Source organism: Notamacropus eugenii, chromosome 5, assembly GCF_028372415.1.
Source record: "Notamacropus eugenii isolate mMacEug1 chromosome 5, mMacEug1.pri_v2, whole genome shotgun sequence".
In the NCBI taxonomy this organism is placed as follows: domain Eukaryota; kingdom Metazoa; phylum Chordata; class Mammalia; order Diprotodontia; family Macropodidae; genus Notamacropus; species Notamacropus eugenii.
The window spans coordinates 414,344,067-414,366,837 of NC_092876.1; the positions used below are offsets into that span (position 1 = coordinate 414,344,067).

The 22,771-nt window shown below is 36.3% G+C and overlaps 1 protein-coding gene across 3 annotated transcripts in view; it reads left to right on the forward strand.

Moving 5' to 3' along the window:
- BRWD1 (bromodomain and WD repeat domain containing 1) overlaps positions 1-22,771 on the forward strand; it is a 156,858-nt gene that overhangs the window by 74,203 nt on the left and 59,884 nt on the right. For 2 of the 3 annotated variants that reach the window (XM_072614790.1, XM_072614791.1), the window contains exons 18-22: positions 1,299-1,487; positions 7,970-8,153; positions 9,529-9,622; positions 19,113-19,238; positions 21,470-21,582. In XM_072614790.1, the coding sequence (XP_072470891.1) occupies positions 1,299-1,487; positions 7,970-8,153; positions 9,529-9,622; positions 19,113-19,238; positions 21,470-21,582 (706 nt within the window). Of the gene's footprint in view, positions 1-1,298; positions 1,488-7,969; positions 8,154-9,528; positions 9,623-15,581; positions 15,723-19,112; positions 19,239-21,469; positions 21,583-22,771 lie in introns of those variants that run through there. The other variant, XM_072614792.1, reaches the window with a different exon arrangement.

Genomic DNA, 22,771 nt, shown 5'->3' on the forward strand with positions numbered 1-22,771 from the left:
TTATCCTCACTTAGAGATGAGGAACCTGAAGCAGACAGGCTAGGTGACTTGCTCAGGGTCACATAACTCATATACTGAATCTTTCCTTTCTACTAAATCATAAAACATTTGGTTTTCTAAAAAATTAATTGGGTAAAGAAATACCATACCTTCCATGTGATGCTTTTTAAAGTTTAAATTTCAGTTTTGCAGATAATAGTGCAGCTACTTATTTATTGACTGTCTCAACAATTTTGTTTTATGTTCAAGCACTGACTTGTGCCAAATAATGGGAACGATAATCCATACTTAGGATTTTTGCATTTCCAATTTTGAGAAAAACACTTGCTGTCTTTTGTTTTTGTGTTTCATATATTTCCCAGTGAATCCTTCCCAAAGAATAAAAAAGGAAAAACAAAAAGAAAAACTAAGCAGTATGTCCAAAAATTCTGACTTAGCGGTGTTGTATATCTGTCCCTCACCTAAGCAAAGGAGAGTTGCCTTCTCATTTCTCTTTTTTTGGGACTAGGCTTGGTCATTTATTGAGTTTTGATTCTTTTGTTCCTTAAATTTCTATTGTCTAGTTTACCAGGTTCTGCTTACATCAATCTTCATTAGTTCATATCTTCCCCAGCTTCTGCATAGTCATCATATTCATCATTTATTGCAGCACAATAATACGTTCATTTACCACATTCTATCCATATACCACTACTCTTTTTGGGTGGGGGGGGGGGGGTCTTTCTCCAGTCTATGGATATCTACTTTGTTTTTAGGTATTTGCTACTATGAAAGTTGTGCCATAAATATTTTGATGTTCATTAGTCCTTTTTCTTTATCACTTATGTCATTAGGAGGTATGTCCCTAGTGATGGGATCTTTGAGGTTAGGTAATGGGTTGTAACGGGATTTGGGTCAAAAGATATGAATAATAACTTTCCTTAACATCTTTCCAAATTTTTTTTCAGAACATTTAGACTAATTTACAGCTTTGTCAATAGTGTCCTTGTCATCTTACACTCCCTCTAATACTGTTCTGTATTTTCTTACATAGTTTGAAGGGTGTGAAATGAAACCCCCGAGTTATTTTATTAATTCATATTTCTGTTATGAATGGTTTGGGTCATTTTTTTCGCTTGGTTAGGTTGATAGTTTCAATTTTTTTTAAAGAACTTCATATCCTTTGACAAGTTATCTGTTGGAGTTTGTGTAATTTAAGATATTTGAAACTAGCTTCTAAAGATAGTCTTTAAGTTCTGTTAAACAAATAGCATTTTTCTGATTACATATTAACAGTTCTTTTACTTTGTACCTGCAAGGTGATGGAGAGGTCATTGAACAGATAATAAGCCAACATACCAGTGATCTGGATGAACAAAACCCAGAAGCCAGAGGTGTTCTTGATGGAATGATAAGACAGTTGCAACAACAGCAAGATCAGAGAATAGGAGTAAATCAAGATGTTTTTCGAAATGATCTTCCAGTTGGGGAAGAAACACCAAGAAGAGGTAATAAATATGGGGAGAAATATTATTTTTAATGTATGTAAAGTAAAATTGAAATAAGAGTTTATTCACTTAATAAGTTGATTGACATGGAAAAACCTTCACATCTCGATTTGTGTAGCTGGTTGAGAAGATTTTGTGAAGTTGTGTTCTCCATATATACCCTGAAATGGATCCACCAGAGTACCTATAGTTGATTTCAATTAAAAGACCTAATGAAATGTAAAGTTAGTTGACAAGAGAGAATTTTCAAAATATTGAAGAGATTTTGTTGGATGATAGTAATTCTTACCTGTTGTAAGGAGTTAATTTCATTTCCAAATGGTTTTAAATGTTAGTGATTAGCATTATGCAATAATTACAATCCCTGGTTCCACATTACTATTCCTCATATGGAATGAGACATATTACTTTGGAAGAATCCTTTTAAAAGTAAATCTGCAAAGCTAGTTGTTTGTCATTTTACTCAAACCAGTTTTTCACGTTTTGAAGTTTTTAAAACACAATTTGAACACATAATATTCAATGTGAAATTTATCATATTGGACAGTGATGACTACTGGCAAATTGCTAAACAGCATTGACTTAAACACCAGGAGTAAATCAGACAGGTGAAAATTTAATATCTTATTGGCTAGACTGTGAAGTCATAGTCTAGGTAGTTATTGGAGGAAATCCCTGTAGTAATTTATAGAAAACTTGAGAGAAATTCTAGAATCAGAAAAACGCTAGTCTTGATATTCCTGCCAAAACATTTCCAGTACTATTTTTAGTTTTTTGTCTAGACTTGGAATCTTCATTAGTGTAGAGAGCCTCTTTAGAGGGAAACTTCTCTTTAACAGATCTGCCACAGTCTGTGAGAGTCTTGGAGAATTGCTTGGTGGCACTGAGAGATTGTGACTAGTCCAGGGCTAGTATTTTTCAAAGACTTCTCTTGAACCTAGGATTTTTTCAACTCTGAAGCTAGCCCTCTGTCAGCATATTGCCCCTTAACTAATGTGAGACCGCCCTGTTTTAATGACTTTACTTTTAATTGCTTGATGTGATCAGATTATTAGTACATTAAACAGAGTAAGCTTAATGTTTTATTTTAATGGCCTGCCTGGACACTAGCTTTTTTTTTTCTTTTCTTGGTAAAATGTTTTAACACGCCTAACAAATTGTAGAAAGTACAAAGATTGGTTCGAGAAAATTATTAAGCAGGACAATACAATATAGTGTTTATGATACTATGTAGCTTGGCTGTTTTCATAATTTTTTTATTTCCTTAAGAGTAAGAAAGGATAACTTTAACTTTAAGAAAGTAATACCAGTGTTGTCCTTTGCAGTTAGCCTTTCAATGCTCTACAATATGACCTAAGTTTACCTACCCATACATATGTATATTGTTCTTTGGAAATGCCTTTTTTAGTCTCTGTCACTCAGATAATCTTTCTGTTTCTTTTAATTATTCACAAATTTAATCTATCATTCTATTCCACCATTCTGTTATCATTAGTATTTGTTTTCTTTCTTTTTGCTTTCGTAGATAGAACTGCTATGACTTGGGGTTTTTGTTGTTTTTTTATTAGTACAGCAAAGTCTTTGTTTCCCCCCTGTTTATAGTTTCAGGAACAAAACTAGTTGGATGAAAGGATATGAAAAATTCTGCAAATCTTTTTTTCTTAAATTTATTTACTTATTTTTAGTTTCAACATTCATTTCCACAAGAGTTTGAGTTCCCATCTCTCCTTGCACCCACCCCCAAAAAACCTTGCATTCTGATTACCCCTTCCACCAATCTTCTAGCCCTTCTATCACACCCCTCTCTTCCCTTATCCACATCTTTTCTGTTTTCTTGCAGGGCACGATAGATTTCTATACCCCATTGCCTGTATTTCTTATTTCCCAGTTGCATGTAAAAACAATTTTTAACATTAGTTTTTAAAACTTTGAGTTCCAACTTCTCTCCCTTCCTCCCTCCCCACCCATCCCCACTGAGAAGGCAAGCAGTTCAGTATAGGCTATATATGTGTAGTTATGCAAAAGACTTCCATAACAGTCATGTTGCCAAAGAGTAACTATATTTCCCTCCATCCTATCCTGCCCCCCCATTTGTTCTATTCTCTCTTTTGACCTTGTCCCTCCACAAATGTGTTTACTTCTAATTACTCCCTCCTCCCATTTGCCCTCCCTTCTATCATCCCCCCTAGATCACACTTATCCCCTTCTCCCCTACTTTCCTGTAGTGTAAGATAGATTTTCATACCAAATTGAGTGTGCATGTTATTCCCTCCTTAAGCCAAATGTGATGAGGGTAAGTTTTACTTTTTCCCCTCTCAACCATCTCCCTTTTCCCCTCCATTGGAAAAGCTTTTTCTTGCCTCTTTTATGAGAGATAACCTGCCCCATTCCATTTCTCCCTTTTCTCCTCCCAATATACTTCTCTCTCACCCCTTCATTTTATTTTTTTAGATATCATCCCTTCCTGTTCAACTCACCCTGTGCTCTCTGTCTATATGTATATAATCCCTCCAGCTGCTCTTGTACTGAGAAAAGTCTCAAGAGTTATAAATATTATCTTTTCATGTAGCAATGTAAATAGTTCAACTTTAGTAAGTCCCTTATCTGAATTTTTCATAAAGTCGTTAGCTTCCATCTGCTCCATTCTAATCTTTAAGGAATTACTTTCTTCAGTGAGCTTTTGGACCTCCTTTTCCATCTGGCCAATTCTGCTTTTCAGGGCCTTCTTCTCCTCCTTGGCTTTTTGGATCTCTTTTGTCATTTGGAATAGTCTGGTTTTTTTTAAAGTGTTATTTTCTTCAGCATTTTTGGGTCTCCTTTAGCGAGCAGTTGACTCGTTTTTCATGATTTTCTTGCATCACTCTCATTTCTCTTCCCAGTTTTTGCTGTACTTCTCTTACTTGATTTTCAAAATCCTTTTTGATTCTTCTATGGCCCTAAGACCAATTCGTATATTTCTTCGAGGATTTGGATGGAAGAGCTTTGACTTTGTTTTCTTCTGTTTGTATGCTTTGGTCTTCCTTGTCACCAAAGTAAGGTTCTGTAATCTGATTCACTTTTTGGTTTTTGCTCATTTCCCCAGCCATTTACCTGACTTCTGAGCTCTTTGTCAAGGTAGTTCTCTGCTCCCAGTGGGGGTGGAGGAGCGTACTTTTAGCTGCTGGATTTCCGCTACCACACACAATCTGTGGACCTAGAGCTCCAGAAACAGTCTCTGTCTTTGCCCTTGCTGCTGCTGTGGCTGCAGCTGGTTCCTCTGCCCCCTCCCCCTTCTGTAGCCCTGGGACTGGGCCTGACCACTCCACTCTTCCTGCACTGGTCCCACAGGCTCTTCCCACTGACCTTCCAATTTATCCTCAGCGCTTTGGGGTCATGAAGTCTGGAAACCACTACAGGTGTGAGAAATTCAGTCTCCTCAAGACCTATCTGTGCTGGTGCAGCCAATGCTGGACTGTGCTCTGCTCCCTGTGTGGTGTGATAGACACTTCTTGGTGACTTTTCAGGCTATCTTGGGCTGGAGATTTGCTTCACTCCATCTTTCTGTGGGTTCTGCAGGTCCAGAATTTGTTTAGGGTCACTTTTTACAAGTATTTGGCTGGACTTGGAGGCAGAGCTCTAGAAAGTGGGTGCTATTACTCCGCCATCTTGGCTGCACCCGTGCAGTTCTTTTTATATTACATGTTGCTTGAGAGAGAGAGAGAGATCAATTCATAGCTCCACCAGCAATGAATTAGCATACCTATTCTTCCATGTTTCTGCCAGCATTGAGGTTTAACATTTTTACCATCTTTGCCAATTTGTTGGATGAGTGTAAAGTGAGATTTCACCCATACAGGTGGATCCTTTATGGTGATTTATATTGAAGACTTGGATAAGAATTGCAGAAATTAGAATGTGTAGGTAGATTACTACCTGTGTCAGTGGAGGGAGTGCTCATCTATGTCACAGATGCATTAGAGAATTGAAATATCTTGATGCATCAGAATTGTCCTAATTTGTGTTACTTTAATTATTCCTGATTTTGAATACTTTGAAATGAATACTTTTGGAAACTCTTCTTTTTGGTTTGGTTTTTTTGGCCACTTCTAGCAAATGGTTCTTAATATTAAGGATTTGTGTCAGTTCCCCATAAATTTGGGATATTGATGTACAATACCAGAGGTGATCCATAACAAACTTTTTCTATTCTGCATTATTTTCCCTGCATCTTTTCTTCCTGATATAGGTTCATATACTTAGATCTGGTCTCTGAGGCCATATAGTTGAATTTATTTATTTTACTGATTCATTAGCATTTATTAATCAAGCATTAATCAATTAAACATTTAATAAATGCTTGCTATGTGCAAAACACTGTGCTAGGTGATGGAGATACATATACACAGAAGGAAGAATGAAGATTTTAAGATTGGTGTGTGTACACACATACACATACACACACACATACACACATAAATGTTTCTATAGGATAAATGTGAAGGGAACAGGAGATAGTGACTTGAGCTACGATATCATTGGCATAGAGAACTTGTAGATGAAGAAATCTCTGTTAGTGGAAATCTGAGTCTTCTTAGAGAGTTATTGAGGGCTGAGAGATGATGTGTCTTGTCCAACCACTATGTCACAGGCAAAGCTTGAATCCAAGTTTTCCTGATTTTGAGGTTAGCTCTAGCCAGTGTATTAAAAAAAAGAACAAGCATTAAGTATTAAAAGACAATAGTTTGGGAAGGATGGCACTAGCAGTTGAGTGAATGAGGAATGGCTTCCTGTGGTTGAGTCCCATCTTGTAGGAAAAGAAAGATTTTATGAAGAAAAGTATATATGAGGAGAGGAGACTGAAGATCAGACAGTTTAAAAGATTTTACCCAGGCTAGAATTGGAATCCAGGTTTTTTGTTTCCAGGTACAGTGCTTTTTTCTGGTATTTTGTGTTTTTGCCTCCCTACCTTATACCTTCTCAGAAATTTATATGTAGTAATATTTACATACAGTGCTTTAAAGTTTCTCCAATGCTATTTAGGAATGAATTTATCTCATAGCAACCCTGTGAGGTAGCGTGTTAGGAGAGCAGGTAGGTGCACAGTGGGTAGTACACCAGGCTTGGAATTAGGAAGACTCATCTTCCTGAGCTCAAATCTGGCTTCCCACACTTAGCAGCTATGTGACCCTGGGGTCAGTTACTTAACCCTGTCTGCCTCAGTTCTTCATTTGTAAATTGAGCTGGAGAAGGAAATGAAAAACCACTCCAGTAACTTTTGAAAGTCCCAAAAGGGGTTATGAAGAGTTGGAAACAGCAAAGCATGTTAGGAGCATTCATTATGTTTTGATTTGTAAAGAGTGCTGGCAAAATCTTCTTTCCCTCAGGAAACTTTCTCTGCCTTTATTTACTTTTAATATTTACATTATAAGTAGGTCACATTAACTATTTAAGAGCAACAGCATATACATATAATTCAGTATATTAATTAACATGATATAACTTTAGAAAAATGTGGAAGTCCCCAGAGAGCTGTGAAGTCACAGTTCTCATTCAGCCTCAGCTTTTCCATTTATACAATGAATAGAGGTGTCAAACTCACGGCAGAAAGACCCTAGATAGTACAGCTTTAAAATGTAATTAGAAAATATTTTAGCAAAATAATTAAGATATAATAAAAACAAACAAAAATAAAAAAGGAAAGATGCAAAATCATAAGCTAGCTCCAGCAGATCTTTGGGCTGATGAATGGACCTACACAGTTAAATGTTGCATTTATGTATATCCAGTTCTTATTTGAGTGCCCATTCCCTCCCTTCCCCTCTCTTCCCATACCCTCAATTTGTAACTCTGGCTCTTAAGCTTTACTATGCCTTCTCATCAACTGTTGGTCAGAGTTTCTTTTGATGAGCTGCTCTGCATTTTAGGACAACAGATGTAATCCATCACCATTTCTATACTGTAAGCCTTTCTAGCTTGCTGTAAGAGCTTGTGGTTTACTGGTATTATGTAGACTTTGAGAACCCAGAGTCTTAAAGCAGTAAGGTAATATCAAAGTAGAATTCTTTTTAAATACTGATTGACAAATGAAAAGGATGTTAATAAAGTTGATGTTAAATAATCATATATGAAGATTTTTGTCTGTAATTTTTAAAAGTATTGATTTTAAGAGTAATTATGCATATTATTTCTGATATACATTAATCAAAAACATCCTGTAGTGAAAAATCAAGATTGTAGTGTTAGTTTGTGACTTGCCATTATGTAGTACTGAATTTAGTGATAATGCTTATTTCCTTGAGTATTTTCCAAATTCAGGTTTATTGTCAGATAAATACTAATTTTCTAATTTTGATTTTATATGTATGCACACATATATCTGTAAAGTTCAGTAAATTTAGTTTTGGCATTACTTTCTATGGAAAATTTCTGTGTTCTTCATAATTAATTTTATACTAAGATGAAATACTTGACACATTTTTTTTTCACTTAATACATTCCCCTAGGTTTTAGACGACTAAGTTTAGATGTTCAGTCTCCTCCGAATATTGGTTTGCGTCGTAGTGGGCAAGTGGAAGGTGTTCGTCAGATGCATCAGAATGCTCCACGTAGTCAGATTGCTACAGAACGTGATCTGCAGGCTTGGAAACGAAGAGTAGTTGTTCCAGAAGTGCCACTGAGTATATTCCGGTTTGTTTAAAATTTTAATTTGTTATATTGTTTTAGAGAACAGCATATATGTACATATGTATACTTTTATATTTTTAAAGAAACTTAGAGTAGTATGTATGTATATGCATAGTATGTTTTAAATAGGAAAATGTCATATAATTATCTAGTTATGCCTTTGGAATGCTTACAGTTCCCCCTTAAGATTGGTGGTTTTATCACTACATCCTACAAAAGCCATTGAATGAATATACAGACATAGGTAGATCTGCAGCGTGGCAATTGTTTGGCTGACGTCAGGAAGACCTGTGTTCAGATCCTTATGAAAACTTGAATGGCAAGCTACTTAACCTTTGTGTGTCACAGGCCACTATGTAGAACTCATACCAGATGAGTTTGTCATCTGTGTTAGTTGAGGAGTTCTTATACTGTAAATTTCACATTTTAATGAAATCACAGGTCCTTTTCATGTATATGCCCTATAAATCTGTTTTCATAGTTCTTATTTTGAAATTCCTTAAAAACGAGTAGGAAATGAATTTTATTTATAAAGATATATCTAAACTGTTGAATACAGCTCTCAAGTCGAAGGGTACTTTTAAAAATCTGGATTTGAAATTTTTCAGTGTTTTTTATTATTTCAGGATGTGTGTGTACATATAATTGTCAAAATCATTTTGAAACTATATCTTTCTTTTTGGAAAGTAAAACATATCCATTGACTAGCACAGTAGGTATACTTATAAGGATAGATGTGTGTATATATATAATAGAAGGATAGATGGTCTAGCTAGTTCTTTGATCTAGCTAAGCTTCAGTACAAGTAGTTTTGTTTACTTATTCATTTCTGTTTTCTCAAAATTTTGCTGATGGAACATAAATAATCCAAATGAATGATGTGAAATAATAGTATTTTATAGTGGCATCAGCAAATATTAGGATCTCTTAGGAGAGATCACAGATTCATTAAGTAGAATTTATTTTTCTTGTCCCAGCTTATTTGTAGAGTTTATTTTCTTCCATAAGGAAAAAGAAATATGTTCTTCAGAAATTCATGGAGATGAGCCTAATTTGGTTGTCTGCTGATAGTTTAATAAGCCATGAACATTGTTCTCAAGGTCGATTAGAAGGCAAAAGAATGGTGTTGTTTCCCTCTCTGAAAAAGTAGACATATTAACTGTCCTTTAAAGAGGTCTTGGTATTTTAAATTAAATTTTTTTTTTCATCTTGACTTATGTTTGGTTTCCCTTTTAACTTTGAGGAGTCTTACTTTTTTTTCCTAGTTGAATCTTTTATTTTAGTGTCACGATATTTGTAAAACATTTAATTATGTCTTGAAGAACTTTATAGGATATTTGAAGGAATAGCACCAAAACTAAATGATAAACTCTTACAGAAAGCTGGAAGATTATAGAATTGGAAAAGGTGAAGAGGAAAAAAATCTGTATATAACAGAAAGAAAAAAGAAGCCTCTTCAGCTAACTCAAAAGGTATGCTATATAGTTAAAGTCTGTTTTTTGAAGATGGAACAAAATGAAAATTTATAAATTCAATTTGAATGAAACTTTGCATTTTAAATTATTTTCTCAATATATTACGAAGACAGACTACACAAAGGATTACACAGAAATTTTAGAGTTAAGACTAAAAGGGTCAGTCCATACCTGACTGAAAATAAAAAGTTACTGATAAAAGTGTTAAACAACATGCCTGGAAGCATTTCCCAGCACATCCACAGCAAGCACAGATCCCTGCAGCACTCTTGAGGAGACCTTCTTCCAAACTAACATGAAGCCATTAGTGACATTCACTGAGCTCTAAAGGAATTTAATTTTGCTATTTTCTGGCCTATAAAACTTCATTCCCTCTTTCTCTTCCCTCCCCCCCAAGAGTGGCATGAGAATATCAAATACTTTGTTAAAATTTAGGTAAACTGTAATTAAAGCTTTTTTTGGATCTTCCAGGTTATTAAATACCCTGTCAAAAAATATAACTAGGCTAGTGTGGTGTGACTTGTTTTTGATTAATCCATGCTGTCTCTTAATGATCTGCCTACTTTTCTAGATATTCACCATTTCCTTAGTAGTCCTGGAATTTTGCCTGGAGTATATATCAAGCTTACAGCTGTATATTTTGCCAAGTATATATTCCTTCTTTTGAAAATCTAATGATTTATCCTTGTTCAGTCCTTCTGAACCTTTCCTGTGCTGGAGTCTTTAAAAGTGTTGCCAGTGGCTTAGTAATATTCACCAGGTTTTTTGGTTACTTGAAGAAATAATCAACAAAGTTTTTTATGTACTTACTATGTACCAGGGACTGGTGGGTGCTTGGAATACAAAGAAAAAAGTGAAAGTCCCTTCTTCTGAAGAGATATCAAAGGGAAGTAACATTCATAGAATAAAGTTAGTTGCACATATATCCAAAATAAAAGATAAATTTTTTTGAGGGGAAAAAGCATTAATAACAGGGAGGTGATCAGGAACAATTTTGTGTAAAAGGTGACTTTCGAGTTTCAGGGTTGAATATTATATTTGACTCTTGAATGTTATAAGAGGCAAAAGTTAGGAGAGAATGCATTCTAGGCATAAGGCCAAGAGATAGGTGATGGAGTGTTGTGTTTGGGAGAGAAATGACTACTTTGACTAGATTCCACTTTGTTTAAAAATTATTTAAGTATAACAGTATTGGAAATATAGGCTAGAGCCAGATTGTAGAAGACTTTAAATGCCAAATAGACATTATACTCGTAATTGGAAGCCAGCAGTGTTTGAGTAGGGGAGTGACATAGACCTGCATTTTAGAAAAATAAGTTTGTGAACCATACAAAGGGTGGGAGAGGACTTGAGCAGTTATTGCCATACTCGTTATTGTTGTAGTTATACTACTTGTTCTAGCAGTCCGTAGAAAATTGAGAAAGGCCTAAATTACAGTGGTGACTGTGAGAAGAGATAGGGGAACATAATCCAAAGCTTTAATAACAAGTATTATACTGAGGTTGCAAACCTTGTTGCTCAAAAGGATAATGTGTTGCCCTTGAAAGTAGTAGACAAGTTTGAAAGAGTGATGGATTTGGAAGAAAAGATTTATGTTATATTTTAAATATATTGAATTTGAGATGCCTAAGGGGCATCTAATTTGAAATGTCCAATGGGTGATGGTATGACTGGAGCTCAGGAGAGAGCCTGGAGTTGAATATGTAGGTCTAGGACATGTCGAATCTGTGTAGACATGATAATTGAACCTATAGGAACTGGTAAGGTCACCAAGAGAGTATAAAGGGAAGAGAAAAGAGACCCCCTCCACGCCCCCCCCCCCTCCCCGATAGAGTCTTGGGGAATATGCAGGTACAGTTGTTGTTATTCAGTCGTTTCAAATCTTGTCCAACTCTTCATTTGGGGTTTTCTTGGCAAAGATATTGGAATTGTTTGCTATTTTCTTCTCTAGCCCATTTTACAAATGAGGAACTGAGGCAAACAGGGTTAAGTGACTTGCCCAGGGTCGCACAGCTAGTAAGTGTGTAAGGCCAGATTTGAACTTAGGTTTTCCTGACTCTAGACCTGGTGCTCTGTCTACTGCACTACCTAGCTACCCCAAGCCTGCAGTTAGAGGGCAGGTTATGGATTGTGATTCAACAAAGTAATCTGACAAAGAACTGTCATTTTTTTATGCAACCTTGTTGAATGATTTTGCATTTGTTGTTCAGTATAGTTAATACTGAAGCTTAAATCTGTCCATGGTGAATATTTTCTTCAGCAGTAAAATGGGGAAATACTGTTCATAGTAGTGAGCCTCAAATTTTGTAATTAAAAAAGTGAAATTGACTATTTTTAATGGACAAAATAATTTTATTTTTTAAATTTTGTTGATTTTTTTTATTACATCATAATCTTTTCCCCAATATTAAGCCTCTGTTCCCAGTGAATCTTTCTACATGATAGCAATAAACAAAACAGTTAAAACCAAGTAGCACAGTGATAGATTAATTATTACAGGAAGTTGAAGTTGACTGCCTTTCAGAATTATAATAGTAATCACATTATGTATTCTGCTAATATACACTGCATCAATTTATAAAGTTTTCCCATTTACTTCTGAGATTATACTTTTGTAGCTTCTTGCAGTGTAATAATATATCATTCCATTCACAAACTGTAGTTATTTCATTCATTGCCAGTTGAAGGGCAATCACTTTTTTGGGATTGGGGGGACACAGTAATCATTTTGGAATCAGCTGTCTCTTTGTTGGAGGATTGTTGAACTAGCTGGAGCAAAGGTCAAAATCAGTACTAAATTAGAAAGAAAGTATAACAGTAAGAAGGCAGTCTCGAAAACAACTTGTTTAGATAAGGTATCCACTCCAGAAATGGAAAAGGAATAAGAATATGGATGTCTCACCATTGACTGTCATAATTTCTTAGAGAAATTCTATGTAAAACATTTTATTTCTACAAAGAAGAGTCCCTCTAAAGGGACTTTGCATCCAGCAAAGTGTTGATCTCTTAAGCAAGGATAAGTAGTCAAGAATCAGACAGTTTAAGAGTATGTGCTCAGTTGTAAGATATGAAGAACTCAGTGTGGCGTGGTGCATGACAGGCACTTACTAAATGTTTATTGACTGATTTACTGCATCAAACTTTGTTTTAATACCGGGCCTCTTCTGTGAGACCTGTGGTCATTTGAAAGAGAACACCTGAAAATAAAGTGAACTCAAAACATTGCCCAAGTTAAAACATGTAGCTAAACTAATTGAATTAGACCATCACTTTTAATAGACTTGGAGATTAATGAGTTGGGTTTGGCAATCCACCTGAGTGGCATCTGGGAAACTTAGCACTTTCCACTAAAGCTGCTTGTCAGCCAAAATTCTTTTTGATAGCAGTCTTCTACTGGTGAGTTTGTAAGTACCTATGACTCTATTTTAGGTGATCCAAAAGACCTTGGAAAATGCATGGTGTGTTCAAGCAGGCTTTATATTGTGTTGACCATGATAATTTGTACTCTAAGTGGCATAAACCAGTGCTTCTTAAACTGTGGGTTCATAATACCACATGGCATTGTGAAAAATTTGGCCACAGTAAAAAGTTTCTGAATTTGCAATGACTAAAAGTTAATTAAAAATCAAGCACATAATGAATCTGAGGTGTTTCTGGCAGTGCTTTCCCATCTTGCATCAGACAGCTTCACTGCAGCTTTGGTTCTGAACACAAAGCATGGGCACTTGCACTGTGCATGCCCTCAGGTCACGCAGCACCAACAAATACTGCTGAAACCAGAAGAGGGTGAAGAGTGGAAAAATTTTAAGAATTCATGGTATAAACAGTATCAACCGTATGTGTGACTATGACTGGAAAAAGGTCCTTTTGTGTGACCTTTTGACAGAGTCCAAGTTTTATTAAGGAGATTTGTTCTGTGAAGTTTGGATTCAGTCAAAAGGGGTCAAACTTGAGGACCTAGAGGGCCACATGTGGCCTTGAGGGTTGCAGGTTCCCCACCCTAGAGTTAGACTGTTATTTTTCAAATTTTATTATCATTTATTATATTTTATTATATTACTATAAATATTCGCATTCATCAGAAGTGCTGCCCCCAAGGCAAAATGACTACCAGAAGAATTAATGCCAACAAATTAAAGCTCTTCTCTGAGCTTGAACAGTTTGTTGCTAACTTGGAGGGAAAGTTGAGTCAACACACAGTTGGCAACAGTGGAGCAGAACAGGAGTGGGCAGCTTTCAGAGATTTGGTGTACAGCACTGCATTTGCTCATCTGGGTCAGAACACTCTCAAACACCAAGCCTGGTTTGATGAAAATGATGACAAAATTCAGAAGCTGCTAAATGAAAAACGAGAACTCCACAGGATTTACCAGCCCGATAGTTCATGCACCTCTAAGCATTTAATTCCATCAAAAACAAAGTACAAACAAAGCTTAGAGAGATGCAGGATTCCTGGCTCGGTAAGAAGGCAGATGAAATTCAGTTTTATGCTGATAGTAACAAACCAAAGTGCTTTTTATGATTCCCTGAAAGCTATTTATGGGCCAAAAACCTATGATGCATCACAGCTACTCAGTGCTGATGGAGCCACATTGATTAGTGATAAGGACATGATCCTAGAGAGATGGGCTGAACACTTCCATAGTGTTCTCAACAGACCATCATCAATCAACGCTGAGGCCACTGACCATGTACCTCAGGTTGAAGTTAATCCCTCCTTAGCTAAACTTTCAACTGAAGAAGAGGTTTTGAGAGCCATTAGGCTCCTTTCATGTGGCAAAGCACCTGGTGCTGATTGTATTCCAGCTGAGATTTACACGGTAGGGGGACCATTGCTCATACAAAAGCTCACTGAAATTTTCCAGGTTATATGGCAAGAGGAGGTTATCCCCCAGGAGTTCAAGGATGCCTCCATTGTCCATCTCTATAAAGGTAAAGGGAGTAGATTGTCCTGTGACAATCACAAGGGGATCTCTTAGTCATTGCTGGCAAAATTCTTGCTAGAGTCTTCCTTAATAGGCTGATCCTTCACCTGGAAGATGGGCATATACCTGAGAGCCAGTATGGCTTCAGAAAGGGCAGAGGAACAGTCAATATGGTGTTTCCTGCCCAATAACTCCCGGAGAAATGCCAGGAGCAGAGCAGAGGTCTGTACATGTTTGCGAATCTGACCAAGGCCTTTGACACTCTTAGTGATGAGGGCTTATGGAAAATTATGTCAAAATTTGGTTGCCTGGAGAAGTTCATCAATATCATACGTTTTGCCCGGGTTCTGGATGATGAACAGTGCTCTTGTGCCTTCCTAGTCACCAGTGGAGTGAAACAGGACTGTGTGCTTGCTCCCATGCTTTTTAGCATAATGTTTTCAGCCATGTTGACAAATCCTTTCAATGAGGATGAATAAGGCATCAAGGTCAACTACATACTGATGGTAAGTTCTTTGATTTGAAAAGACTACAAGCCAAGACCAAAGTAGTGGATGTGTTGGTGCATAATTTTCTGTTTGCACATGATTGTGCACTCAGTGCAGCCTCTGAAGTTGAGATGCAGCAAAGTATGGATCAATTCTCTGCTGCCTGTGCTAATTTTGGCCTAATAATTAACACCAAGAAAATACAGGTGCTCCATCAGGCACCACCACACCATCCATATGTGGAACCATCAGTTACAACAAATGGAGAAGTTTTGAATGCTGTGGATAAGTTCATTTACCTTGGTAGTGTATTTCCCAGGGATGTACACATTGACAATGAGGTTGATGCACGCATTGCCAGAGCTAGCTAAGTGTTTGGGAGGCTCTGAAGAAAAGTTTGGGAGAGAAGAGGTATTAAATTGACTACAAACTCAAGGTCTACAGAGCCATTGTGCTGACCTCATTGTTACATACTTGTGAAACATGGATGGTTTACCAGCACCATGCCAAGAAACTGAATCGCTTCCATTTGAACTGTCTTAGGAAGATCCTGAGGATCACCTGGCAGGATAAGGTAGCAGACACCGAAGTCCTTGCTCGAGCTGAAATGCCGAGATTTCAGACTATGCTTCAGAGAGCACAACTCCAATGGACTGACCAGGTTGTTCAAATGCAAAATGTACGCTTGCCAAAAAGACTTTTGTGGAGTACTCGCATGGGGCAGGAGATCACATAGTGGCCAGAAGAAGCAATACAAGGACACTCTCAGGGTCTCTCAGGAAGTTTAGATTTGACTGCAACATGGGAGACAGTGGCATGGGACCGCTCAGCATGGCATGCCCACATCAGAAAGGGTGCTGTGCTCTTTGAGCAAAGCAGAATAGAGACAGCACAAAGTAAACACAGGATGCAGAAATTTTGAGATATCCACCCCAAATATTCACACTTACTATCTGTGCCCAATCTGTGGTGGAGCCTTCCAAGCTCAATCAATCACAGTCTGATGTGATTGATGTGATGTCTGATCAATCACAGTCAGACATACTGAAATTTCACTTTATCATGGTGATGTCATTTCGGTCCTCTTCTAAGATGGAGGACAACAACCAATTATAATAATATATAATCATATAATATAAAATAAATATATAATTATACAAATATGTTATCACTTATTGTATATTTTTATTTTTATATCGTATTGTATTATTTTATATTATATATAATATACGTTAAATAAATATATAAAAATCTAAGGCCCTTCCACACAGTAGACATTTAATGAAGTATTTGAAATATACTAATGTTCTAAGCCACCATACCTTTTTTCCTAACCTCCCAAAGCATTTTCCTGGTTTTCTTACTGACTTATAAGCTCATTACTTCATTTGCTTTTAAAATGATATATTTTCTGACTTTTAATCTCTAATCAGTTTTTAGAAAAATTTAGAGCTTTGCTTATTCAAATTGTAGAGTCAAGTATTAATGCAAAGCAGTGAAGAAAGGGCTGTGGGAAATAACTTTTTTCAGTAAATGAATATTGTTTGCTAAGTTTTTTAAATTAAAAAGTTACTGCAGTAATCAAAGATTAACAAGTTTTGTTTAAAAGTTTTCAGAAATATTCCAGTGTTATCCTCTTTAATGGATCTTTTCCTTTCTGTAGCTTTGCTCTTAAATGATTTCTTTATCTTTGAGGAATTTAGTGCATGTTCCATTATCTCAGAGTCAAACTGTATTATGAGGCTTTCAGTCTTCATAAGAACTTATTATGCTTTTTATTTTGGGGGAACCCTCAACATTGTCTCAATTCACCGCATTTAGAAACTAATGCTTCAGACAAGCAATGGAGAGAATGTTGTAAACTGAATTTGGTAGAAGTGCAGCCTGTCATTTAAGTCTCTTTGGTCTTTTCCACCCCATCTTTTCTGCCTTATTCTTCTTTTCAGATACTCTGTGTTACAGCTGTACTGGATTATATATGCTATATTATTCTTTTTCCATTTCTTCCTTGCCTTCACACAGGCAAGCTACCGGGACAGTGTATGGAGCATGCTGTAAGCTCAGATCAGTTTCCACCTACTCCCTGGTACACTTCCATTGTTTTTCTCTTCAGATTACCATATTAACTATTTACATGTTTATATTTCTCAGGAGAATATAAAGTTCTAAAAAGGGTAGAAGCAGTTTCATTTTTGTCACTGTAGTTGTGCATAATAGGAGCTTGAAAACTTTTTGTAGAATTGAATAATGTACATCACTTGCTAATTTCATTAGCTCCCATGGATCAGTCAATTGATTATCTCTGGCAGTGGCTCCCAGCTCTGTATTATATAGCCTTTGCTTCTCTCCACTCCATTGCTGAACCTTTCAGTACGTCCTGCTCTCATTATCTTCAGAATAAAGCTGAAACTGTTACCCTCTTATGTAATGCCCAGCAAAGTCTGGATCCCAACTTCCCTTTCCAGCATCTTCTTACTATTCCTTTTTCTCCTAGTCAGACTGTAATATTCACAATTTTTAGCTCTTTCCACTTTTTATTACCTTTGCTTTCACTTACATTATCTTCTTTGCTTAGAATGTCCTGACTTGCTGTTTCTGTGAATCTTAAATGTGTTGTGGCGTGTGATAGGTTGAGTTCTATGCTTGAATAAACTATTATGTATAGCAGACTTTGATTCCAGTAGGATTTAGGTAGGATTTAAGGATCAGTCTGAAAATTCTTTTAACGTATCTTGGCTTAGTGGAAAAATTCAGGATTTCCAGGAGAAAACGCAGGTAAATAATTTTTTTGTTATTAATTTTATTTATTTTCAGTGTCCTATAATCACTACCATATAACTTAGATTATTATTTTTCCCTCCCTCCCTGAGACAGCATACAATTTTATATAGGTTCTACTCAAACATTCTCATTAAATACATTGTCACTATAGTCATGCTGTGTAGAAGAATTAAATTGAATGGGAGAAATCATATAACAAGCCGAAACATAATGCGCGTGCGTGCACATGCGCACGCACACACACACACGATCTGCTACATTCTGCAATTGAATTCCATAGTTCTTTCCCTGGATGTGGAAGGCATTTTGCCTTAGAAGACCATTGGGAATTTTTTTTTAAGTCCTTGCATTGCTATGTAGTTCCAAGTCTACCAGAAAAAGCTCTCACACACTGTGGTCATTTCTGTGCACAAAATTCTCCTGCTTCTGCTCTTTTCACTCAGCATCAGATCATATAAATCCTTCTAGGCCTCTCTGAAGTCTTCCTGTTCATCATTTTTTATAGCACAATAGTATTCCATTACGTTCATATACCACAGCTTGTTCAGTCATTCCCCAATTGATGGGCATCCTCTCAATTTCCAGTTCTTGGCCACCACAAAGAGAGCTGCTATAAATATTTTTATACATGTGGGACCCTTTCCCAGTTTATGACCTCTTGGGGATATAGTCCTAGAAGCGATATTGCTGGGTCCAAAGGGTATGCACATTTTTGTAGCCCTTTGGTCATAGTTCCAAATTGCTCTCCAGAATGGTTGGATCAGCTCATAGCTCCACCAGCAATGAATTAGTGTTCCAACTCTCCCACATCCTCTCCAACATTTATCATCTTCCTGTTCTGTCATGTTAGCCAGTCTGACAGGTATGATATGATATATCAGAGTTGTTTTGATTTGCATCTCTCTAATCAAAAGTGACTTAGAGCATTTTTTCATATGACTATAGATAGCTTTAATTTCTTCTGAAAATTGCCTGTTCATATCCTTTGACCATTTATTAATTGGGGAATGACTTGTAGTAAATGTATTTTTTGAAAACATGGATTTGCAAGAATATTTTCTATAGTATATAAAATGATATTCCCCCCATAATTGACTTATAACTAATTTTCTTGTTAGAAATGCTTATTATGCAAAATTATTCTAATTTATTAGAAATGCTAAAAATGCTCTGTTTAAATAGTAATAAAAAGTAAAAATTTTTAGCATTCTTAGTATCTTAAATATTTGCGTTTAATAAGTCTTTGATTCTCACTTCTTTTTATTTTCTTATGTTTATATGTATGCATATTAGATGATCCCAAGGGCCCGGTCCAGGCAGAGAATTTTTAGAGCTAAATATTCAGATTATGAAAATAATTTTGATCACCCTGAATCATCATCTGAGGAAGAAAATGAGTCTCATAGTTTCATACGACAGGTAAATAATGAAATATTGAAATATACAAATTAATTTTGAATAATGTTCCTTTATTTTTTATATGACCAGGCAGATATTTGAGGGCAGATTTGCAAATCCAAAAGAAATAATGAATATTTTAAATTGAATCATCATTAATTTTTCGTAGCTGCTTGACTTTGAATAACCGAAACAAGTGCCCGTAGTTAAACATCTATATGCATGTATACGTGCACATGCACACATGTGTATATATAATATATATTACTGACAGTTGCATGGTTAAATTTAAATAATTTTTAAAATTTTAGTAATTTTTAGATTATTTGACATTGCTGGGTAAATGAATTTAAAATTTTCTGCTTTATTGTCACCAAAACTTTTGAAAGCATTTTCTTGGAATCTGTAAATTTATTACACTTTCCCTCCCTTTAACGAGCATATTGCGAACATATGCTGATAAGAATTTAGTGACTTGTTGATGAATCAAGTTCATTGTGAATATTTATTTTGTACCTTCAGTTTGACCTTTGCTTTTTTTCTACTTGCATCATTTCTATACTAATTCCTCACAGTGATTTTTTTCTTTCAGAAGATAAATACAGTATTCGAAATGTCTTAATGCAGTTGTAAGCTATTAGCCTAAAATTGTATTAAACCTTGCCCTCTATTTATTAATTCCTTTTCTTAATGTCATGATCATTTGTAGTTTGAATTTCCCTTGTTACAAAGAAGTAACTAAAATAGCAGGTGCAGGACTTTGTAGTCCTTGACAAATGCAATGTCACCTTGGGAAATGTCTGGTCACTGACTTCCTGGTCTGTACTTTACTCCTTAGGGTGACTGAGAACTAGGTAGTAGATGACAGAACTACCAATGGCCTCCAGTCCTGGACTCAGTGCTAGAGCAGGGGTCCTCTGGAATCGCTTTCTGACCATATTTTTTCAGTCGTCATAACATCCCTGGTCCCTGGACACTTGCCTCTGTAGCCTCTGCCATTACTCCCCACTGCTGCTGCCTACCAAGGCCACCACCCAATGCCTTTTCTGCCACACATTCTAGCCAGTCCCAACTCCAGTTTCCACAGACTTCTCTTTTGGTCTTTCTAAGATAACCTGGGCTGAAAAAAAAAATAACTCATTTTGACTTTTGCTTGCCTTTCCCACTCAGAACTCAGTTTGATATTTCCTGTGGTTGTTTTGTAGGGGAGATTTTGGAGGAGGTTTGGCATTTGTGACCTTTCACTCTGCCATCTTGCTTCTACATCCTGCACTTCCCCTCCCCACATCCTCTGAATTTTGCCCTTTCTGTTGAAGGCAGAAGGCACCGTTTTTCTAAAAAGCCAAGATTACAGTCTCAATAATATACTTGACTTCTCATCCTCCTTTTCCACTTGTATCCAATCAGTTGCCAAATCTTGTTTCTGCCTCCACTGCCTATTGTATTTGTGCCTTCTCACAGCCAGGACTCTAATTCAGATTCTCATCAACCCTTCTTTTAACAACAGGAGTAGTCTCTAATTGCTGATAATTATCAAAGCTATTTGTTCAGCCTTAACCTTTCTGGGATCTCTAGACTCACCTCTCCAAATGCCAATCATGCATCTGAAACTAGAATTCCCTTTGTAAAGCATCTTAAAATTCAACATGTTCAAAACTGAAATTTTTATCTTCCTCCTCAAGCCCTCCTTTCCTAAAAAATTTCCTTATGCTGCATTAAATTTCATTTCATTCATTTTAAATTCAATTTCAATTCATTCATTAAATTTCTTTGACATAATTATCTGGTTTTAATCATTTTCTTTTGCTGCATCTGCAATGGGAATTGAATACTCTTGGAGGCAGTAGGTATATAGTATGTATGAAGTGTACCTTACAGGGCTGTTGTATGGAAAGGACTAACTTTATAGAATGTTACCCAAGTTTAAAAAGGTGATTGTTTTCATTTTGATTGGTAAGTAATATAAAGAGGTAACAGATTTATCTTATTTTGAGGATAACAGATTTACCATTAGTATGAGTACCAGTCATGTTTTACTAAATGCTTCCTTTGTGCCACATACTGGGAATACAAAGACAAAAATATAACATGTCCTATGTACAAATAATTTAAAATCTATGCTACAGTACAATATGTACAAGCATAGGTAAATACAAAACATGTACAAATGCGTGTTTTTTAAGCCATCCTTCCATCAAAGGATAAAATTACTGCTGTATTTTGTATTCCCCATCCCCTGGTTTTTGAATCAGGACACTTCAACTCCAGATCAAAGTGAAGATTCTGGGAGCTCTGAAGAAGAAGAAGAGGAGGAAGAAGAATGGAAAAGTGAAGAAAAAAGTGAAAGTGACAGTGACAATTCCAGGTATTTCAGAGAATTACAGTCTCAGAGTTTCAGGGCTATCTATTGTAGTCCAGGGTGTCTTTCATGTTTTCTCTGGCAACCCCTTTATGCAGCTTTGAGGGCACAAGCAGGCTTCAGTGAAGTTGCAACACTGCCAGAAACACCTCGGATTCATTACGTTTTATTTTTAATTAATTTTTGGTTGTTGTGCGTTCAGAACAGATGAATGAAAATGGAAGAAGAATAGGGGAAGGAAATAAGCATTTATGTAGCACCTGTCCTCAGTGCTTTTTTACAAATCCTATATCATTTGGTTATCACAACAACCCTGCAAGGTAGTGCTATGGTCCCTATTTCACAGTTGAAGAAATGGAGACAAATGAATGTTAAATGACTTGCTCAGGGTTACACAGCTGGTAAGTATATTGAGTGCAATTAGACTCAGGTCTTCCTGCCTCCAGGTAAAGTGTCACCAGCTGTCTCAGAGAAATCATTTGTAAAATGCTAACCAAATTCCAGTCATTGTACTGAGTGCTTAGGGGATGCCAAAACAAGACAGTCCCTGCCCTTCAGAAGTTTACATTCTTTATTGAAGGAAATAATCGTTTAAGATCAGGGAAGTATGTTTTGTTTTGGAACGTCAGAGAGATGATGAGTGGAGACAGGAAAGTCAATTAATGCACTCCTTTCAGAAGCAATGTTGGTATTGATTTGATGACTATTTCTAGACATAGTGAGTAAGGGGATGTAGAAATATGAATGACTATAAATGGATGGTCAGATAGGATGTTAAGTGTAATTTGTGATGTGAAGTAGCTAGCTAAAGTAGGTCACATCTGTTGGCTCTTTTGATAGGACAATCTTTCAGAAGGGTCATCCATTCCACTTCTGGACAGCTCTCATTGTTAATGACCTTTTCCCTTATATCAAACTGAAACCAGCCTTTTTGCTCTTCCATCTTTTGTTATTTTGTGTTGTTAAGGTGAAGCAGAATAAGGGAGGCAATGCTAAGTTTGAAATCAAAAACTAGTTTTAAATCCCAACTCTTCAGTTTATTAACTGCGCAATCTTAGATAAATCACTTAACTTTTTTAGACCTTAATTTTCTCACCTATACATTGAATGGATTGGAATACATGATCTTTAAGGTCTAGTCTTCTCTTTTCCTTCGACTTGTTTTTCTTCAGACTATCCAGACCCTTAAGCCATA